The sequence below is a fragment of the Odontesthes bonariensis genome, chromosome 4 (assembly GCF_027942865.1).
Source record: "Odontesthes bonariensis isolate fOdoBon6 chromosome 4, fOdoBon6.hap1, whole genome shotgun sequence".
NCBI classification, from domain to species: Eukaryota; Metazoa; Chordata; class Actinopteri; order Atheriniformes; family Atherinopsidae; genus Odontesthes; species Odontesthes bonariensis.
In genome coordinates this window covers 24,126,453-24,143,546 of record NC_134509.1, presented here as the reverse complement: position 1 = coordinate 24,143,546, position 17,094 = coordinate 24,126,453, and the positions used below count along the sequence as shown (strand labels likewise).

The following is a 17,094-nucleotide window of genomic DNA, read 5'->3' as shown; positions in this document are numbered from 1 at the left end:
GTGATTGCAAGTTATCTTTATCATGTTATCTTTATCTTTATCAACAGGATTTTTTATCATGTACAACACCACTTCAAAAATAGTTGACATACCCTGTAAAATACCAATAAAAGAAATGGGAAACATTTTACTGCATGGCCACCACATCGTGAGGTCATATATTTATCAGACTGAGACCAAACAGTTTAAAGATCAACCAGCATGGACTTTCCCCAGGTACAGCTTCCTCCATCCATCCGAAAACATGCATGTTAGGTTAATTGGTGATTCTAAATTCCCTGTAGAACTGTGTGTCAGTGTGCATGGTTGTTTGTTTTTTCCCTGTGTCAGCCCCGTGATGGAATGGTGACCTATGACCCTAAAAAGGATGAGGCAGGTATGGAATGTGAAACAATTGTGGAACAATTCCTCCCAATATTTCTCGATAAGCCTCCTTTGTTGTGTTTTTTATTTCATAGCATGCCAAATGCTTTCAGCATGTCTCGGGTCTGGACTACAGTCTGGCCAGTTTAGCAAACTTTAGCTTTCAAACTGCATGCTGAGAGCGAGCCAGATGGTCCCTCTCTTTAGTCTGGCGGTGCCAGCGTCCATGATTTACAAAACAAATTTTAGACTTTGATTTATCAGACCACTGGACACTTGATGCTAGTTTCCCAGCTGCAAATGAACACATATAATGCAGAAAGTGTCCTAGGTTTGCTGTTGAAGATTTAAAAAGTCATACACATGTTGGTTTCCTTTCATAAATCCTCCAGATTGCAGTTGGAATACTTCTTGGAAAAGAGCCTTTATTTGCTTTCATTTGTGATTTCTGTCGCCATAAGTATGTATTTTTCATTGTGAAAATTCTGCAAACAAGAGCTTACCTTTAGTGAATCTCCCTCTTTGCAAAAATGTTGATTTGGATTGCAAAATATGCTTAAAGTGACAAGTGTCTTGTAGCAAGAGAACCATTTTCCTAAACTCTACCAATGAGGCGTGACCGACACCTAACACAGCACAGTGATGCTCCACCTTTTTCCTGACACATCGCAGCAGTATTTGTTTGGCTGTCTTGTCTAAAAAGTCCTTTAACATCGGATTAACAAGCAGTGCAAGGCTGTCACACACCCTCCTGACCTCCTACCAAGGAAATCAGCGTGAGTCGTCCTCAGGTGAGAGAAACTTGAAATATACAAGTGTAATTGCATTAAAAGAAAATGCTACAACTACCACCACAAGTGTAGACGGTTTCTTCTACTTTTTTGCAGATAAAATGCAAAATGACATACTAGAGGCAGATGCCTTTTTTTTCCTGTTCAGCAAAGCTCACTTTTTATAAACTGCTACATTAATTTTTAGTTTGTAAAGTGCCTTGAGGGGACTTTTTTTGTTGATGAGCGCTAAATAAATCTAAATAGAATTTAACTGAATGCACCCTCTAAGTAATTAACCAGCTGTCTCCCACAAATTAATTTTCTTGCCACAACATGATGCATTATGATTTTTTTTAATTCAAGAGTCATGTAATAAGTAATGACTTAGTCTGTTGATCTCTGTTAAACTTAGCTGTCATTAGCCGTAAGAAATTGGTTAAAAACTTAACTTGCGTACGCACTGTACATGTAATGTCCTGGTGAAATGAAAACTTGCAACCTCACCTGTTGCTGGAATTTGTATGACTCTGTTCCTGCTTACAACCTAAACTGAGCTTTCGATTTGTCCTGTATGAAACAGATGTTGAGTGCAACTTCAGTTTGACTCATTGGACAAAATAAGCATTTGAGTCTCGAGAAGTTTGGATTGAAATCTGAATTTCAAAAGGAAGATTTGGGTCTTTAGAAAAGGTGGGCTAAGATATGCAAAACAAGTTTTCAGACTTTCAGATAATTTGTGTGATTTCAAGCTGGAGTTTGACCAAAAGGGAGAAAATGTTTATACAAAAATGTTACAACAAAATAAAAGATTAATTATGGATTCATTTTTTTATTTCAATTAAATTTACATTTCAGTTGTTTCGTCATGATTCTGTGGAAGATGATGCTTAAATAATCTGATCTCACATTATTTTGTGTGCACTGATCTAATTAACTAACACACTATTGGAATCAGTGACCCTCAGTGACCTTTGGAAACTTCAAACTGTGGACACTTTAGCATGTCCCACCACTTAAAGAGCAGAATAACTAAATTAAACTAAAACCACCACAGTCTATGTGGGGGAACCAGATACACTGGGTAGACGCACACTGGCATGTTTCAAAGAAATGCTTATTGGAAATGAACCAATAGAAACAACTTTCATTCCACACCAGCATTTCCTTCATCATGGAAAAATGACAGGTTATACAGTGAAAACTGTGTGTTGTTATTTTATACATTGAAAATTGTGCTTTTTTTCTTTTTTCTTTTTCTTTTAAATCTGCTGATTTTCTCAATGAAGGTTTTTCTCAGCACAGATGTCACAGATTGCACAATTGATGTGCCAGAATCCAATATGCCAACATTCCTGAGCAGAGCCTTTTGTAATACATGGATGGCTTGACACAACACGTTTCTTTATCATCGGCTCTCTTTGTGTATGCAATTTAAAAAAATAAATAAATTAAAAAAGCAATCTTATCATAGTTCTCGATCGAGGTAGACAGTTTTGGTTGTGGTGTTTCTTGTTCTACTTTTGACAGATACCCCACTTGCCATGCAAAAATGCAAAGCCACCAAACCTGCTTGCATGCAAACATAAAAGAAAGTGTTGCTCAATAAATGAACCACACTGTGGGAAGAGGAAATTCCAGTTTTCAGTCTACGCTCAAGTCAACTACATGTAAACCCCCTGACTAGCAATGGGTTTACCTGTACACTCTGTGTCATCACTGAAAGGCATCAGAGGATATTTTAAACCTTTGCTATTGTTTCTGTATGTGTGAGAATATATGGTTTTTCCATATTCCTTTTGACAGATAAAATGGAGAAAAGTGCAGGACCTCCTCCAGATTTGCCAGCACCGCCATACCCTGGTCCACCTTTGGACCACAATGTGGCAACCCAGCCCATTTTCAAGCCTGATGCCCAGCCCGTTGCCCAGTCCTTTGTCCAGCCCGTTGCTCAGCCTGTTGCCCAGCAAATTTTCCAGCCCGTTGCTCAGCCCGTTGCTCAGCCCGTTGCTCAGCCCGTTGCTCAGCCCTTTGCTCAGCCCGTTGCTCAGCCCTTTGCTCAGCCCGTTGCTCAGCCCTTTGCTCAGCCCGTTGCTCAGCCCGTTGCTCAACCCTTTGCTCAGCCCGTTGCTCAGCCCTTTGCTCAGCCCGTTGCTCAGCCCTTTGCTCAACCCTTTGCTCAGCCCGTTGCTCAGCCCGTTGCCCAGCCAATTTTCCAGCCTGTTGTCCAGCAAAGTAAGTAATGAAATATGGTCATCTTTGTCATTTTGCCTGCATAATGTCACTCTTTTACTGTAATACCAGTCTTATTTCTTGATCTATTCTTGTCTCTTCCTGCATATAATTGAAATGTTTTGGTCAGTTTGTTTCACTAACATGTTTTAAGGTTAAATGTCTCGTTCTGATGACTAGGTCAACAACAGGGTTTCAACCAACAGCAAACTCAGATTGTGCAGATTTCAAATTCTGGTGAGTGTCTTTCTCGAACTGTCTGTCATGATGAGTGAGATCAATTTAAACGTGAACAATGTAACAGAGTTTTTGGTTGTGGTGATGTGTGGGTGAGGAAATGAGGGATATATTTATCAGTAAAGTTTTGTTCAATGCTCACAGAGAAACAGGTGATAGTGGGGCAGCAGCTGCCAAAAGAAGTTCCTGGACAGATGTTATGTCCTCACTGTCAAAACACCGTTGTGACTAGAGTTGGGTACAAAATCGGTATGCTCACATGGACGATCTGCCTCATACTTGGATTTTTATTGTAAGTAGACACTACAACATAAACACAATTATAATCTCAGATTTAATTTCAACCAACTGTTTTCAGATCATTAGTGAAAGTGTCTGACATCGGAGTTATTTTTTAGTTTATATTTCACTCCTGGTCTGAGCTGAGCCATCACCCTCAATACCTGTGCTGTTTACACAGGCAGGGAGGAGTTCTTATTCTACTGGATACAGCTTATCTGTATCGTGCCAATTTAAAAGAAGAGTAATGTTAAGACACTTCAAAGTCAAAACAGTCCAATAAAAACCAGAATAGTTAAATCCAATTATAGTCCAATGAAACCCAAGTTTTCATAATCCAGTTAATTCCAACTCAGTGCAATCCTATTCATTTAAATTATATTGATATTATGCCAATTTATGAAAACCCTGAACCCAAACGGACAGCTGGTTCCACAAGAGAGGGGTCTGATAACTACCTTTGAAGTCTTTAAAATAAGATGGAGCTTGAAAACCCACAAACCCTAACACTTCAGACTTTTAGAATGATAATAATCTGCGCCTCTTACTTGCAAATAGAAGCACTTTTATAACGCTGCAACTCCAAAGCAGTTGCTCGTCAGCTTGCTGTTTGTTCACACCGATATACATGGAACATCTGTCCAAAATAGAAAAATCCTGGAACTTCCCTTCAAGATTGTAAAGAAACATTTGTACCTGATGGTTAGTGATCATGAAACAGACACACAATGACAAACAAAAATGATTGCTTTCCGGCAGATAAACACAATTTTTTTTAAAGTGAAACTCGGAATGATTCCCTGAAAATAGGTGTGGCACTTGTCATCAAATGAGCTAGAAGAAGAATGGGTAAACATTGTGAGAGGATGATTTTCAGGTTTTCCTGACCATATAAATCAAATGCCTGAACTGAAACACAAGTTTTTGAGCAAGTTTTACTAAATTGTTTAAGACTGTTTCTCTTGTATGCAATTATTTTTGTTTTTTCCATGACACAAGTCCCAGTTAAATGCAAAAATATAAAGGTTACATCATGTGACGGTTTCTGTGACACTGTGTTGGATTCTTTGGAGGCTTTCATGCTTCAGTCATAGTTGTTTCTTTTCATGATCATGAAAACAATGCAAGCCACAAAGAGGTTTGGTATGGAATTTAGTTCCTCGTCCAATACAAAACCAGTTTAAACAATATGTCACAGTTATGTGCATTTTAATTATGATCTATTCTGATGCCCCTCACCAGGTGCTGGCCCTGCTGCTTGATCCCTTTCTTTGTGAATTCTTGCAAGGATGTTGAACATTCCTGCCCCTCCTGTAACAATGTCATCCACATCTATAAACGAAGATGAAACATCAAACCCCATGTTGAAGCTTACACTCACTTGCATAAAGTGCCTTTGGATCCTGCATCACTATGTATTGTATATTTGTGTTTCCATATGAAACTAGCTTCCTCCATGTCTTTTATCTGATCATGAACACATGCTGTTGTGCTGTAAAAGCTGACATGTGGAAATGTACCAAAATGATTTGTCATACTTTTTCCCCCCCTATAAATCAATCTGATTGATCTTGTCTTGATATTATATATATCAGTGACAAACAGTTTGTGATTATTTTCATAAGTCCAGCAGATTCTTTATAGAATATTTTGTAAAACATGTACAAATAAAGTAAATCTCTCTGCTAACATGTTAAAGGTTTTAATTGGAATATTTTTGCAGACATATTGATATCTATTCTTTTATAAAGATAAAATATGCCAACATGAACAAAAATTGGAATTTGTTGAGCAGTAGTTAATAAGCTTTTCTTTCTTTTGCAAAAATATTCCAGCCATGAAAAAACAAAATTTTGTTATCAATTACTCTTGTTAGTATAAATCATGTTATAATCATATAGGTGCGTCATCTCTTGATATTACTTTCATGACACTAATAACCAAATTACTACTTGTATCATGAAATGATCAATTAATAAATCAATAAATGAGGGCCGGTTTTTGCTATGGGCAATGTGCTTCCAATCCAAATAAACTGTATTTCATTCCTAAAATTAACATAGACCCATATACCTTCATGTAATTAATTGGGTTATGTGAAAAATTGTAAAAAAATAAAAATAAAATCACGTGACTCCGGTTGATTGACGGGTGAACGGACGGTGTTAATGGGAAAAGCAAAGGTAATAATGTCGAGTCATCATGGATCATCATCATGGTAAAAGACCAAAGAAGCCATCAGGTGCCCAGTTTAGAAAGAGAAGAAAAGAAGAAGAGGAGAAACGGGCAAAAGATAAAGGTATGCAGATTTCTATAACGTGACGCAACGTGAAGTGAGTGACGTAAGGATGGTTCGCCCAGGGCGTAAATCTAGCCAGGTCCGCCGCTGCAATTAATCATCATTAAAATGTAATTTTGATCCTTATCTTTACTTTTAAGTCATTGAAATAATTTGAGGTTTAAGAGGTTTCAAATAAGGAATTTGTCCAGAAAATGGGTATGTTTGATACAGGAGGGAATCCATAGTGGAGGGGAGGGTGTTGGGTGTGATGAAGAGGTTCTGAGTTGGCGGTGGGACGAGCGGCAGGTATGGGGACAGGTTGGCAGGAAGAGGGTAACAATAGATGCCAGTCCGGGCATTGGAATCTTGGGCTTGGAGAGTGGACAAAGGAAAAGGCGCTGAAGGAAAAAAGAAGGCAAGGTCAGAGCTGGGAGTTTAACTTGCAATACAACACAGAAGTCAGCCTAATTACCACTAAAGTGGTGAGACAATCTAGTGAAGACTGGTTGCTCCTGTTGCTCCTAAAAGAGTGTCCTGACGAGGGCAGATGAGCAATCCAGACTCCGCCCCGGGCTGCCAAGAAACCTGCCCAGCCCCACCTAAGACTCAGAAACCACATCAAAACAACACAGCCAAGCATGACTGTGACAATCAGTGTCTTTTTTTTTATTTCCATGTTGTAATTATTGTTAAAGAGGTATTAAAATATTCCTTTATTTACATTTGTTTACAAGGTGTGATTTGTAATATACAGTTTAAAACAAACAAAGAGAAAGTTTGCTGATGGAGTTGAAACCATCACCATGTCTGCATGTCTGCAGTGCTTGAGGTGTAAGGTTCCAGGAACAAATGCCATCTTTAAACATTTTTTAAAAGGTTGTTTTGCCAGCACAGCAAACCAGTTACTCTGCTTACTCTGCATTCCCAAAGTAAAGCTGACGTTTGTCTCATGTTCCACTTGCAGGTTTTTTTTTTTTTTTTTTTTAATTTATTTATTTGCACAAATATAACAAACAAACAGTTAAAATACAGCAAACCAGATGTGCAGATGAGATTAAAAAAACCCAGAGAGGTTTATAAGTATATCTCACCTCATGGAAACAAACAAAAAAAAAATTACAAGCCACAACAATAAACAAGACAAAACAAGCTATCTTAAAAGGCATAAAATCAAGAAAAAAAATACAATATAGAACAGAGCTAAATTTAAAAGTGAGTATATGTTAGTGTGATGCATGCTTATGTGTACGTGTGTGTGTGCATGTGTGTGCGTGCACACGTGCGTGTGCATGAAGGTGTCTAGCGAACATGAAAACAAGCAACTGTAGGCTACACGTGACGCATTCCAAGGCATACTTCAGTTCAGTCAAGTCCTTATAGTGAAGGGAGAATAGACAGTTTTAGTCAGGTAAGAGTTTGGTTCATCAGATAGGACCGAAGCCTTTGTTTGAAATTCTGTAAAGAGCTGAACTGGAATGCAATTTGAATATGACTGTTCCAAAGCTGGGCTCCTTTATATCGAATAGACAACTGACAAAGCCTGGTATGAAACATTGGAAGGTGTAAATCTTTGGCCCGTCTAGTATTGTATTTATGAACATAACTATTAATCAAAAAAAAATCTTTACAAGGCATGGAAAATGATACAGGCATATAAATAATTTTATAGATGAAAATACAAGTTTGATATATATTTATTTTAAAGATTGATAAAACATTGGGCTGATTAAAGAGAGGGGCAGAGGGTTCTGTTTGGTTGCTATTGGTAGCAATTATACAGATTTTTTTTTTGCAAGATATAGAGCTTATGTAGGTGAGTGGGATAGGTAGCTCCCCAGATGACATTACAATATATGAGGTAAGGATAAATTAGGTTATAATAAAGGGTTAGTAGGCACTTCTGATTAACCAAACTTTTAATTTTTCCAATGATACCAATAGATCTGGATATTTTATTACAGACAGACAGACTGGATGTGAGTCTCAGTCTTCCAACTTAAGGTTTCATCGATTAGAACTCCAAGGAAATGTGTAGATGAGACCTGAGAGATGGGATTATTTCCAATGGAGAGACAGGAGTTGGATTTGCAGTATTTTTTGTTCCTTGAAGAAAATCAATGAAATTAGATTTTTTGAAGTTTAAAGATAATTTGTTTGATTGAAACCATTTGAAGATTTTTTCTAAGTCAGACTTTGCTTTGGCCATCAGTACAGAAAAATCAGAATGTAAAACAACTAAACTGGTATCATCAGCAAAAAGAATAGGGAATATGGAGGATAACGCTGCGGTCAGGTCGTTGATGTAAATAAGGAATAAGTGTGGTCCTAAAATAGATCCCTGAGGGACCCCACATGTTATAGTCGCCCTGTCAGATGTCGATCCATTAATATTAACAAATTGTTGTCGATTATGAATATAATTGTAAAACCATTTGTAGGTGCTTCCAGTGAAGCCATAGTGTAACAATTTTGATAATAAAATATTATGATTAACAGTGTCAATGGCCTTGGATAAATCAAGAAAAACTCCCAAAACATATTCGTTGTTATTTAACGCAGTGTGGATTTTGTCAACTAGTTGGAGCACAGCCATTTCTGTTGAAAATTTTTTTCCTGAATCCATACTGATGTTCATAGAGGATGTTAAACCTCTGCAGATGGATCATCATTCTATTGTAAACCAATTTCTCCAGAATAGTTGTTAAAAGAGCCTTTGTCACCGGATTTAAATACAGGGGTTACTTTGGCTATTTTTAGGTCTCTTGGTAATGTTCCAGACTCTAAAGATTTAGCAGATATATATGTCAAAGGCTTGATAAATGAGGGAATAAATTTTTTGATCGCACATGCCCTTATCTCATCATGACCAGCAGCGGAATCCTTCATATTGACAACAATGTCCATGATCTCCTTCTCAGTAGGAGGGTCAAAACTCAAGAGGGAAGGGAAGCAACCCTTAAGGTACTCAGATGGAGACCCGGTTGAATACATCCTCTCTGACAGAACTGAACCCATGTTGACAAAATAGTGGTTAAACGCATGTGCAATATACGATGAATCTGTATAAACTCTATTTTCATCAACAAACTGAGAGGGGAAAGTGGCTGATGTCTTTTTTCTATGCAGAAGCTGATTGATGACTCTCCATGTTTCTTTAATATTATCTGAGGCCTCGTTAAATTTGGTGGTGTAATATTGTTTTTTGGCAATTCTAATTAGATGGTTATATTTATTTCTATATGATGTATGTTTTTTTCAGCACCCCAAGCCTTATATGGTTGTGCACTCTGCTTTCTTTTTAAAAGCATATTGTTCAGCCAGACATAATAAAAGTAGCTTTTGTCACAGAGTAGAAGTCTGCTTCTGCTCTGCTTCCTGTTCTTGCTGCACACCAGGTTTCTGTTCATTGTCACCACTCCCCTGATAGCTACAGTGTTAGCAATGGCAAAAATCATGGCTGTGTTAGTCATACAGTGTGCATTCTGTGTCTTACCCATTTAATACAGCCCTGTTGTTGTTCCTGACTGTTGCTTTGGATGTTTTTTATGGTTCTTTTCCTCTGGGCTGTTTAGCTTGCAGCACCCTATGTTTTTGTTCAGTTTGTCAGTATATAATCAAATCAAATCAAACTTTATTTATATAGCACTTTTCATACTAAAAAGCAGCACAAAGTGCTTTACATAATAAAATCAATAATCAAATCAATTCATGCATAAACTCACACACAACAGCACACCGACAACCCCACTGCACACATACCACCCCCCCACCACCCCTCAACATGAGCAACATCAATATCAACAACAATCAACATTAAAATCTGGCTTGACGCTGAAGTGAGGAAACAGTATCTTGGGGATCTGTCCACACCAGGAGCCAGCCCACCAATGACCACACAGGCCGCCACCACGGGGAACCGCCCAGATCAAGGCAGGTTGGCAGCCACACCACAGCCAGGGCTGCAGTACAGGATCCCCCAGCCACCCCGAACCAGGGCGATCCCCACAGAAATGACCCCACAGACCGAGTAGGCATAGTCCCCGGTGTGGAAGATCCCCATGAGGAAAAACACTGGATAAATAAGTGTATAATAAGTATATAATAAAATAATTATAAATAAATAAATAAATATTTTAAATAATGGATGAATAGATAAAAGTAAACCAAAACAAAACAAAACAAACAAATATATATATATATATATATAAAATAATAAATAAATTAAACAAAATTCAGCTGTAAGCTAAACTAAAAAGGTAGGTCTTGAGCCTCTTTTTAAAAACATCAACATTCTCTGCAGCCCTGAGGTTCTCTGGCAGGCTGTTCCACAAATGAGGTCCATAATAGTGGAACGACGTCTCACCATAAGTTTTTGTTCGAACTTTAGGAGTCCAGAATGAATTTAATCAACCCAGTACCTGCTCTCAATCAGAGCCTCTTCCATTAACATGAGGCTACCTAACGCGAGACATCACGTCACGTGATATTTCAAAATTCCAACCTGTTAGTAAGCTAGGCTTTGCTGTTGCAAACAACTTCATTTCACTTTCGAAAGAAATACTGGACTATGTTTGTAAAAAAAACGGCAACGAAATTGTGACTTTCCAGAGCGAGTTACTCCACACTCGGCAATCAACTACGGACTCACGTGACGTGATGTCTCGCGTGAGATAGCCTCTTGTTGACGGAAGAGGCTCCGATTGAGAGCAGGTACTGGCTTGATTAAATTCATTCTGGACTCTATATCCGACCACATGAAGACCTCTGGACACTTCGGTTTGGCTTTAGGGACCCTCTACTCACTACCACGTAAGTGTTATGTTGTTTGGAGCTGTAGAAGAGGTATAAAAATAGCGTTTTGTAGCGGTGACATGATATGCCCCCGTCACCTCCAGGCTAACGACTTTTGGCTAAAAACGATCAAATCGAAATTCTCAAAACACATCCGAATGACATGATTTTGATGTCAACTCAACGTATGTACTCCCAACATCCCGTAAATTGATCTAAAGTGCATTTTACTCCGGATTATCCCTTTAATTGTAGGTAATAAACAGTAGCGGCTCATGGTCTGGAAAATAGGCGGGGCAGATGATCTGCGTTATCAAAATGCAAGCTTTTATGGAGCATACGCAATAGGCCAATAGTCTATGCAACCATACGCGGGTGGGGGGTTGGCGCACTCGCATAAAAGTCTGCCATACAACAAACACAAAAGCCCCATGAAAATGAGCGAAGAGAAAGTTTGTGAAAGGAATTAATTATGCCTACGTTTCAATTAGAGGGAAACTTGTCGCAAAGCATTGCATGGCTAATTTCATGGCACAATTCAGATGCGCCTTGCTGGACTCGTGTTTTTTTGCCTTTTCCGAAAAATGCTTCATGTCACACACACCGACAGTGCTCCAACCTAAGCTAGCAGACAAGTAACCTACTGTACATGTACGAAGCTGTCAACACATTGTTTACTGTCTCAACATTGCTTTGCTCATCAAGCTAAGATATTTCATTAAATCACTCCCAGTTTCCCATTTTGCAAAGACTTCGTTCACAATCACTTAAACTTTGTAAGATAGCAACTATAAAGTAAAATCTTTACCTGCCACAAACGTGAATCCGGATTAAACAGCCAATATCCTTCATCAAATCCGACATAGTTATCCGTTTTATCCAACAAGTTTGTAGGGGAATTTGGCGGCACTGAAGTTCCCACTGGCTAGATGGGCGGAGTAATATTTCTTAAACCCTTTGAGTCCTTTCCATGTCCAGGGCAGATCATACACCTGCCCCAATAGCATCTATACAGGCGCGCTAAATGTTTCATGATATTATGCTACGTAGGGGCCTACAGTGATTCTGATTGGTAGAATGTTGTAGCAGTCACAGTGCCGTGTGGATTAAGAGTTTTTCAAACTTTGACAAAACCAACATTCCTGTGGGGGATGTTTACGTATGTGGATATAAACCAGATCTTCATTTTCTTTCCACAAAGGAAAAAGAGACAGAAACTGCCTAATTTACGTTGATCTTCTACCCTCTTTAGAGTTTTTGGGGAGTCGAACTCGCAACAGACACTTGCCATAAAAATTGGAAAACTCGAATGAACAAAGGATCTTTCTGTTGGAGACCTCACTATCTTATCTTCACCATGAATCGAATTGACATTTTAACACCCTCTCCCACCAGAGAAAGAGACCAGATGGCTACACATGAACTGAGAAGACTCACTTTTAGTCGAATCTTAAAACTATATTAAATGTGTTTGATAACCGTGTACAATTTCTTTCAGGTTTCCCGCTTGATCACAAGACGCATATAGAGACAATTTGTACGATTCTGGCTTAAATATTGACAAAGAACTGATTTTGGTGGAAAATGCCCAACCTGCCTGATGGAACCACATTGCCCCCTAGTGGTCTGCAGTGTGATTAGTTGAACATTTAAATCCCAAAGGACTCAGTAAAATGGATATGGAATGGACAATATATGCAACTAGTAACTTCTAACGATGTCCCTTCGGTATCTATTTGGTATTTGTTTAGTGTCCCCATTGTTAACACAGAAATTAGCATCGTGTAATTCACTATTCATTTGTCACGATTTCATAGATATTCATCTGAATTTTGAAAGTCATAATTGTCTTTATCATGTGTGTTATTTTGATGTCTTTATATTACAAGTCTATGTTATATCTTTAATCTGCATATCTTAACAAGATGTGGTGTTTTCAGAATCACCGAGACAAATGTTCTATGAGATGGGAGTAATGGAGAAACACAGAGTTCTTTGTCTCATCCAGAAATCCCCCTAGCACAGATCACCTTACAGAGACATGCACACAGTTCAAGCATGTCATTGGCTGAAAAAGTAGTGTAAGCCCCGCCTCCGAGAGTCAAAACCCGGAACAGCGGAAAACACAGGCCTCTTGCCCTCTTGCCTTCTTGTCTCTTGTGCTCGTTTGCTGGCTCGCTTGAGGCGTCTGCTCTTGCGCTCTTGTGCTCTGGCTCTTGTTCCAGAAGGGTTCCAACCCAGAGTTTCAGAAGGAGATTTGAGCAGAAAACAGCTGCTCATAGACTTTTAGAGATGGTTTAAGCAGAAGAGAAGAGCTCGCCGGAGTTTGGGAGTTTTCCATAATCTCAGGAGAGAGCGGAAGGACGTGTGGATAACGATGCAGCGGACGACCGGAGGAGACCCTCCAGAACCCAGTGAGACCCCGGAGACGAGAAAGAAAGATCCGAACAAAGAAACAGATTGAAATACTCTGAAGATGCACGTTTTACGTGTTTGTGTTCGTCCCTCGCCATCCACGTCCTTCTACGTCGCACGTCCTAACCTCCGCTGTTTCACGCCATCATCACCTTTTCCTACCAAGAAAGCCAACTCCAAGCAACCTTTTATTAATCTTCTGTGAACTTAAGTTCACTTCATCAGAGAAAGCAGCAACGGACCAACTCTGACACAACGATGGATTTGATCATCCCACAGTAAAGCCCTCGACATCATCGTCCCCGTTTCCCGGTGAAAGAAGCAACTGAGAAGTCCGCTAAAGTCAGCCACCACAGCCAGGAAGGCCCAGAGAGCGGAAGAGAAGTCCCCTCGGACCCCGCGTGGCCGCTACCATGGTCCGAACCGACTGAACAGAACTTCAGCACAGTAAGACCGACCCGTTTTCACCTTAAAGTGGGTTTGATGGATGTCTCGAGGCTTTCACAGAATGATAAATTAATCCGAAATGTCAGTATTTAGCGTCAAATAGTCAGCCAACCTGAACTATTTGAATAAATCCAATATCTCTCCATCCCCATATTTTATTTTATATTCACTAAGCGTTGTATATAATCACCCATATTCCATGCATCTCCTGTTTGTTTAAAGGTTCATGTCTAAGATCATATCATTGTAATAAACAGCTCATATATCTATATATATGTTATAATCACAGATTGTGTCGTATGCTTTCTTTACGTAATGTCTGTCCAACCAAACGAGAACTTCACAAAAGTAGCGAGATATGAGACTGATTAGGCTATTAATTGAATATTAATTTAACACCAGGATCGTAAGATTTCGAACAGTTTTCCTACCTGACTGTGACTGAAAATTAAGTCAAAACCTAGGTTGGTGGTGCCCCTGAATTCGAGGTAAGGTTTATTTGAGACTGTAAGAACATCTCATAAATCCTTATATTTAATAGGTATATAAATACCCGGTAACGCTACAATGTGCTAGAGAGTTCGGCGGGGCCGGGCTTAGCTGAGAGCAGACCAGGCATCTGCCCTGGCCAGTGGCCATAGATCTAACGTTAAGCAGCCACACTGGAGGTAGGCTATATTTCAGCGAAAATAAAAACAGATTCCACTCGCAAAGTCCGTCACAAGCCACAATATGGTGTAATACGATTCTCACTGTGATTGAAGTTGAAATAAATATTTTATCTATAATTTATAATTATCTATATTTTATCTATAAAAGAAAGGTTGGGGTGTGGAAGGCGGGGCTCTGCCCATCCTGCCCAAATACAGCGGCCGCGGCTGGTAATAAATACTTTTTTTGGGAAGACCAGAGAGCAGGGCATTACAATAATCTATTCTACTAGAAATAAAAGCATGCATCAGCACCTCCGTGCTGGCAAGAGAGAGAAATGGGCGGACTCTGGCAATATTTTTAAGATGATAAAATCCTGTCTTTGTTACATTTCTAATATGTGTGATAAAATCCAGCTCAGAGTAAAAAAGAACACCCAGATTTTTTACATGTTGAGAAAATTTAAAGTTTTGTAGTTTGGGTAAAATTATTTCTCTCTTGTCTTCAGGACCAATAATTAAAACTTCCGTCTTGCCCTGGTTGAGCTGTAAGAAATTCTCTGCCATCAATGACTTTATATCTAAAATACAGTTTAAAAGAACGTTAACTGGTTCTAGGTCATCAGGAGACACTGCGATGTAAAGCTGTGTATCATCAGCATAGCTGTGAAAACCAATGCCATGTCTCCTGATGACATCCCCAAGTGGCAACATGTACAGATTAAAAAGCAATGGGTCTAAAATTGATCCTTGGGGAACCCCACACTTGATTTTATGAATTCTTGAGGAGCATGTATCCATACTTATGAAAAACTGTCGATCTGTGAGATAGGAGTAAAACCATTTAAGAACAAAGAATAAAAGTCATTTGGTTCTTCATTAGGCAGCCTTCCAAGTTTTCCTGCATTTGGGTCCTCACTTCAATCCTCACTATAACAATCTTGGCCTTGCTTGTTGTCATATAATGATGTCATTTTTTCGTTTACATCTTCTATTTGTTTTTATGGTTACCTACCTGTACTGTCAGCTGACTAACGAACCAACCTGTTTCTGCCTCGTTGTGTTTTCGCACTATTGTAGTATGGAAAGAAAGACAATCAGGTTTGCTGTTGGTGTGCAGTTTGCATCCATTTAAATCTGGGCTTTAACAGCTTTTTATTTTGAATACAACATAACGGGGATGGCTTACTTGACTAAAGACCATAGGATATAAGAACCCTTGGAAATCAGACTTGCATGTTCAGATGTTCAACCAGACAGCGCACTGAGGTAGGGGTCTGTTTGATATGTGCAGTGTGTTATATGTTGATACAAGCAGTCTTAAGAGACCTCAACCAACTGCACCAAGACATGACACGAGTCACAATCCTGTAGAGTGGACAAGCACCAGGTCTTTTCCAGCACTGTACCATAGTCACTGTACCATATAAAGCAACTATATCACCCAGGTTTGGACTTATATCATGAGTTACTCACACGTCTTGTCCCTGTTGTCTTCTGTCACTGTCTTCTTTTGTCTCCTTCAGACGTAATACACAACAGAAAAAATAGCAGAAACAAACACCAGACATAAAAGATTTATAAGTCTGTTTTTAGGGCTCCGTATTAAAGTCTCCTTCTGCTAAAAATGAACTTTTTCACCTTGTTAACATATCTATTTGGTTGTTTTTTTCTGTTTCTTTTCATTTGCTTTGTTTCTTTTTCATATAAGACTCAAAATCACTCATCAACACTATGACTGAGGATTACCGCTTCCTCCTCTGGTTGCTAAAATGGCAGACGAGACATATTCTGATTATGACTGTGATGGCATGAAATTAGAGTCTGTAAGCCTTCATGTCTCATGGAAAGATGTTAAACTACAACAGAAATAAATCCAGTTCATATGGAGATATTGCAATGACCTATCAAAAATAACAGAGAGAAATCTGGTCTGCAGTCTTCATTTTTTAGAAAGCTGTTTCACAGACATAAACAGCTTGGTTGTCTGATGAGTCAATTTCTTTTCATGTGTCCATGTGCTGGGGTAGATCACCCTCCCCCAGTTGAGGTTCTCTGCCGCGACTGTTAGTTCCTGCTGACCGGGGCAAAGCGATGCCTCCCCTGGAAGAAAATGCTCTCGTGTGGGCAGTCACTCATCACTCCCCTGCTCTTGAATTTGACACAAAAACAAGAAACGGCTGTGTTTGCCACTAAACTTGTTATGAAGGCTGATGTTATTCCAGGCAATTACCTGGAAGTCAACACAAGTTTGAGAGGAAAAAGGGTCGGTAAGTTTAGAAGTGTTTTCCTCTCTGTTTAACACTTCTTTACAATTCATGCTACTAGGGAAAAACTCACAAGCAACATCAGCAGACATGCTGCTGTTTGCCATTTCCCTGGGAAAACAAACTACATTTGTGTTCAAATTTAAAAAATCCTCCAGAGAAGCACACTTTTCACAGGGAAGCAGCTGCACAGAGGGTCAGACTCCTCACACAGCTGCCTTTTGAGTGATAAGTCTGGGGCAGACGGTCTCTCTTACCTTAGCAGAAAGTCATTGAGTCCTGCATGTCGCTGAAAATGAACTAAGTTCAAGCAGTTGCTGCCGCTGTGGAACACTCATGATTCTGACACTTAATGAGTGAGA

The 17,094-nt window shown here is 39.2% G+C and overlaps 1 protein-coding gene across 1 annotated transcript; it reads left to right on the top strand.

The window, feature by feature from the left end:
* The first annotated feature begins 1,056 nt into the window (after positions 1 to 1,056).
* Positions 1,057 to 6,011, top strand: LOC142378739 (uncharacterized). The gene is made up of 5 exons (XM_075463581.1): positions 1,057 to 1,154; positions 2,940 to 3,368; positions 3,546 to 3,602; positions 3,747 to 3,894; positions 5,124 to 6,011. The coding sequence occupies exons 2-5, from the start codon at positions 2,945 to 2,947 to the stop codon at positions 5,227 to 5,229; spliced, it is 735 nt and encodes a 244-aa protein (XP_075319696.1). The 5' UTR covers positions 1,057 to 1,154; positions 2,940 to 2,944; the 3' UTR covers positions 5,230 to 6,011.
* The last annotated feature ends 11,083 nt before the right edge of the window (positions 6,012 to 17,094 follow it).

Coding starts and splice junctions, on each gene's coding strand:
- LOC142378739 (XM_075463581.1), top strand. CDS start 2,945: ATGGAGAAAAGTGCAGGACCTCCTCCAGATTTGCCAGCACCGCCATAC. Junction 3,603..3,746: donor TGTGCAGATTTCAAATTCTG/GTGAGTGTCTTT, acceptor CAATGCTCACAG/AGAAACAGGTGATAGTGGGG. Junction 3,895..5,123: donor CTCATACTTGGATTTTTATT/GTAAGTAGACAC, acceptor GCCCCTCACCAG/GTGCTGGCCCTGCTGCTTGA.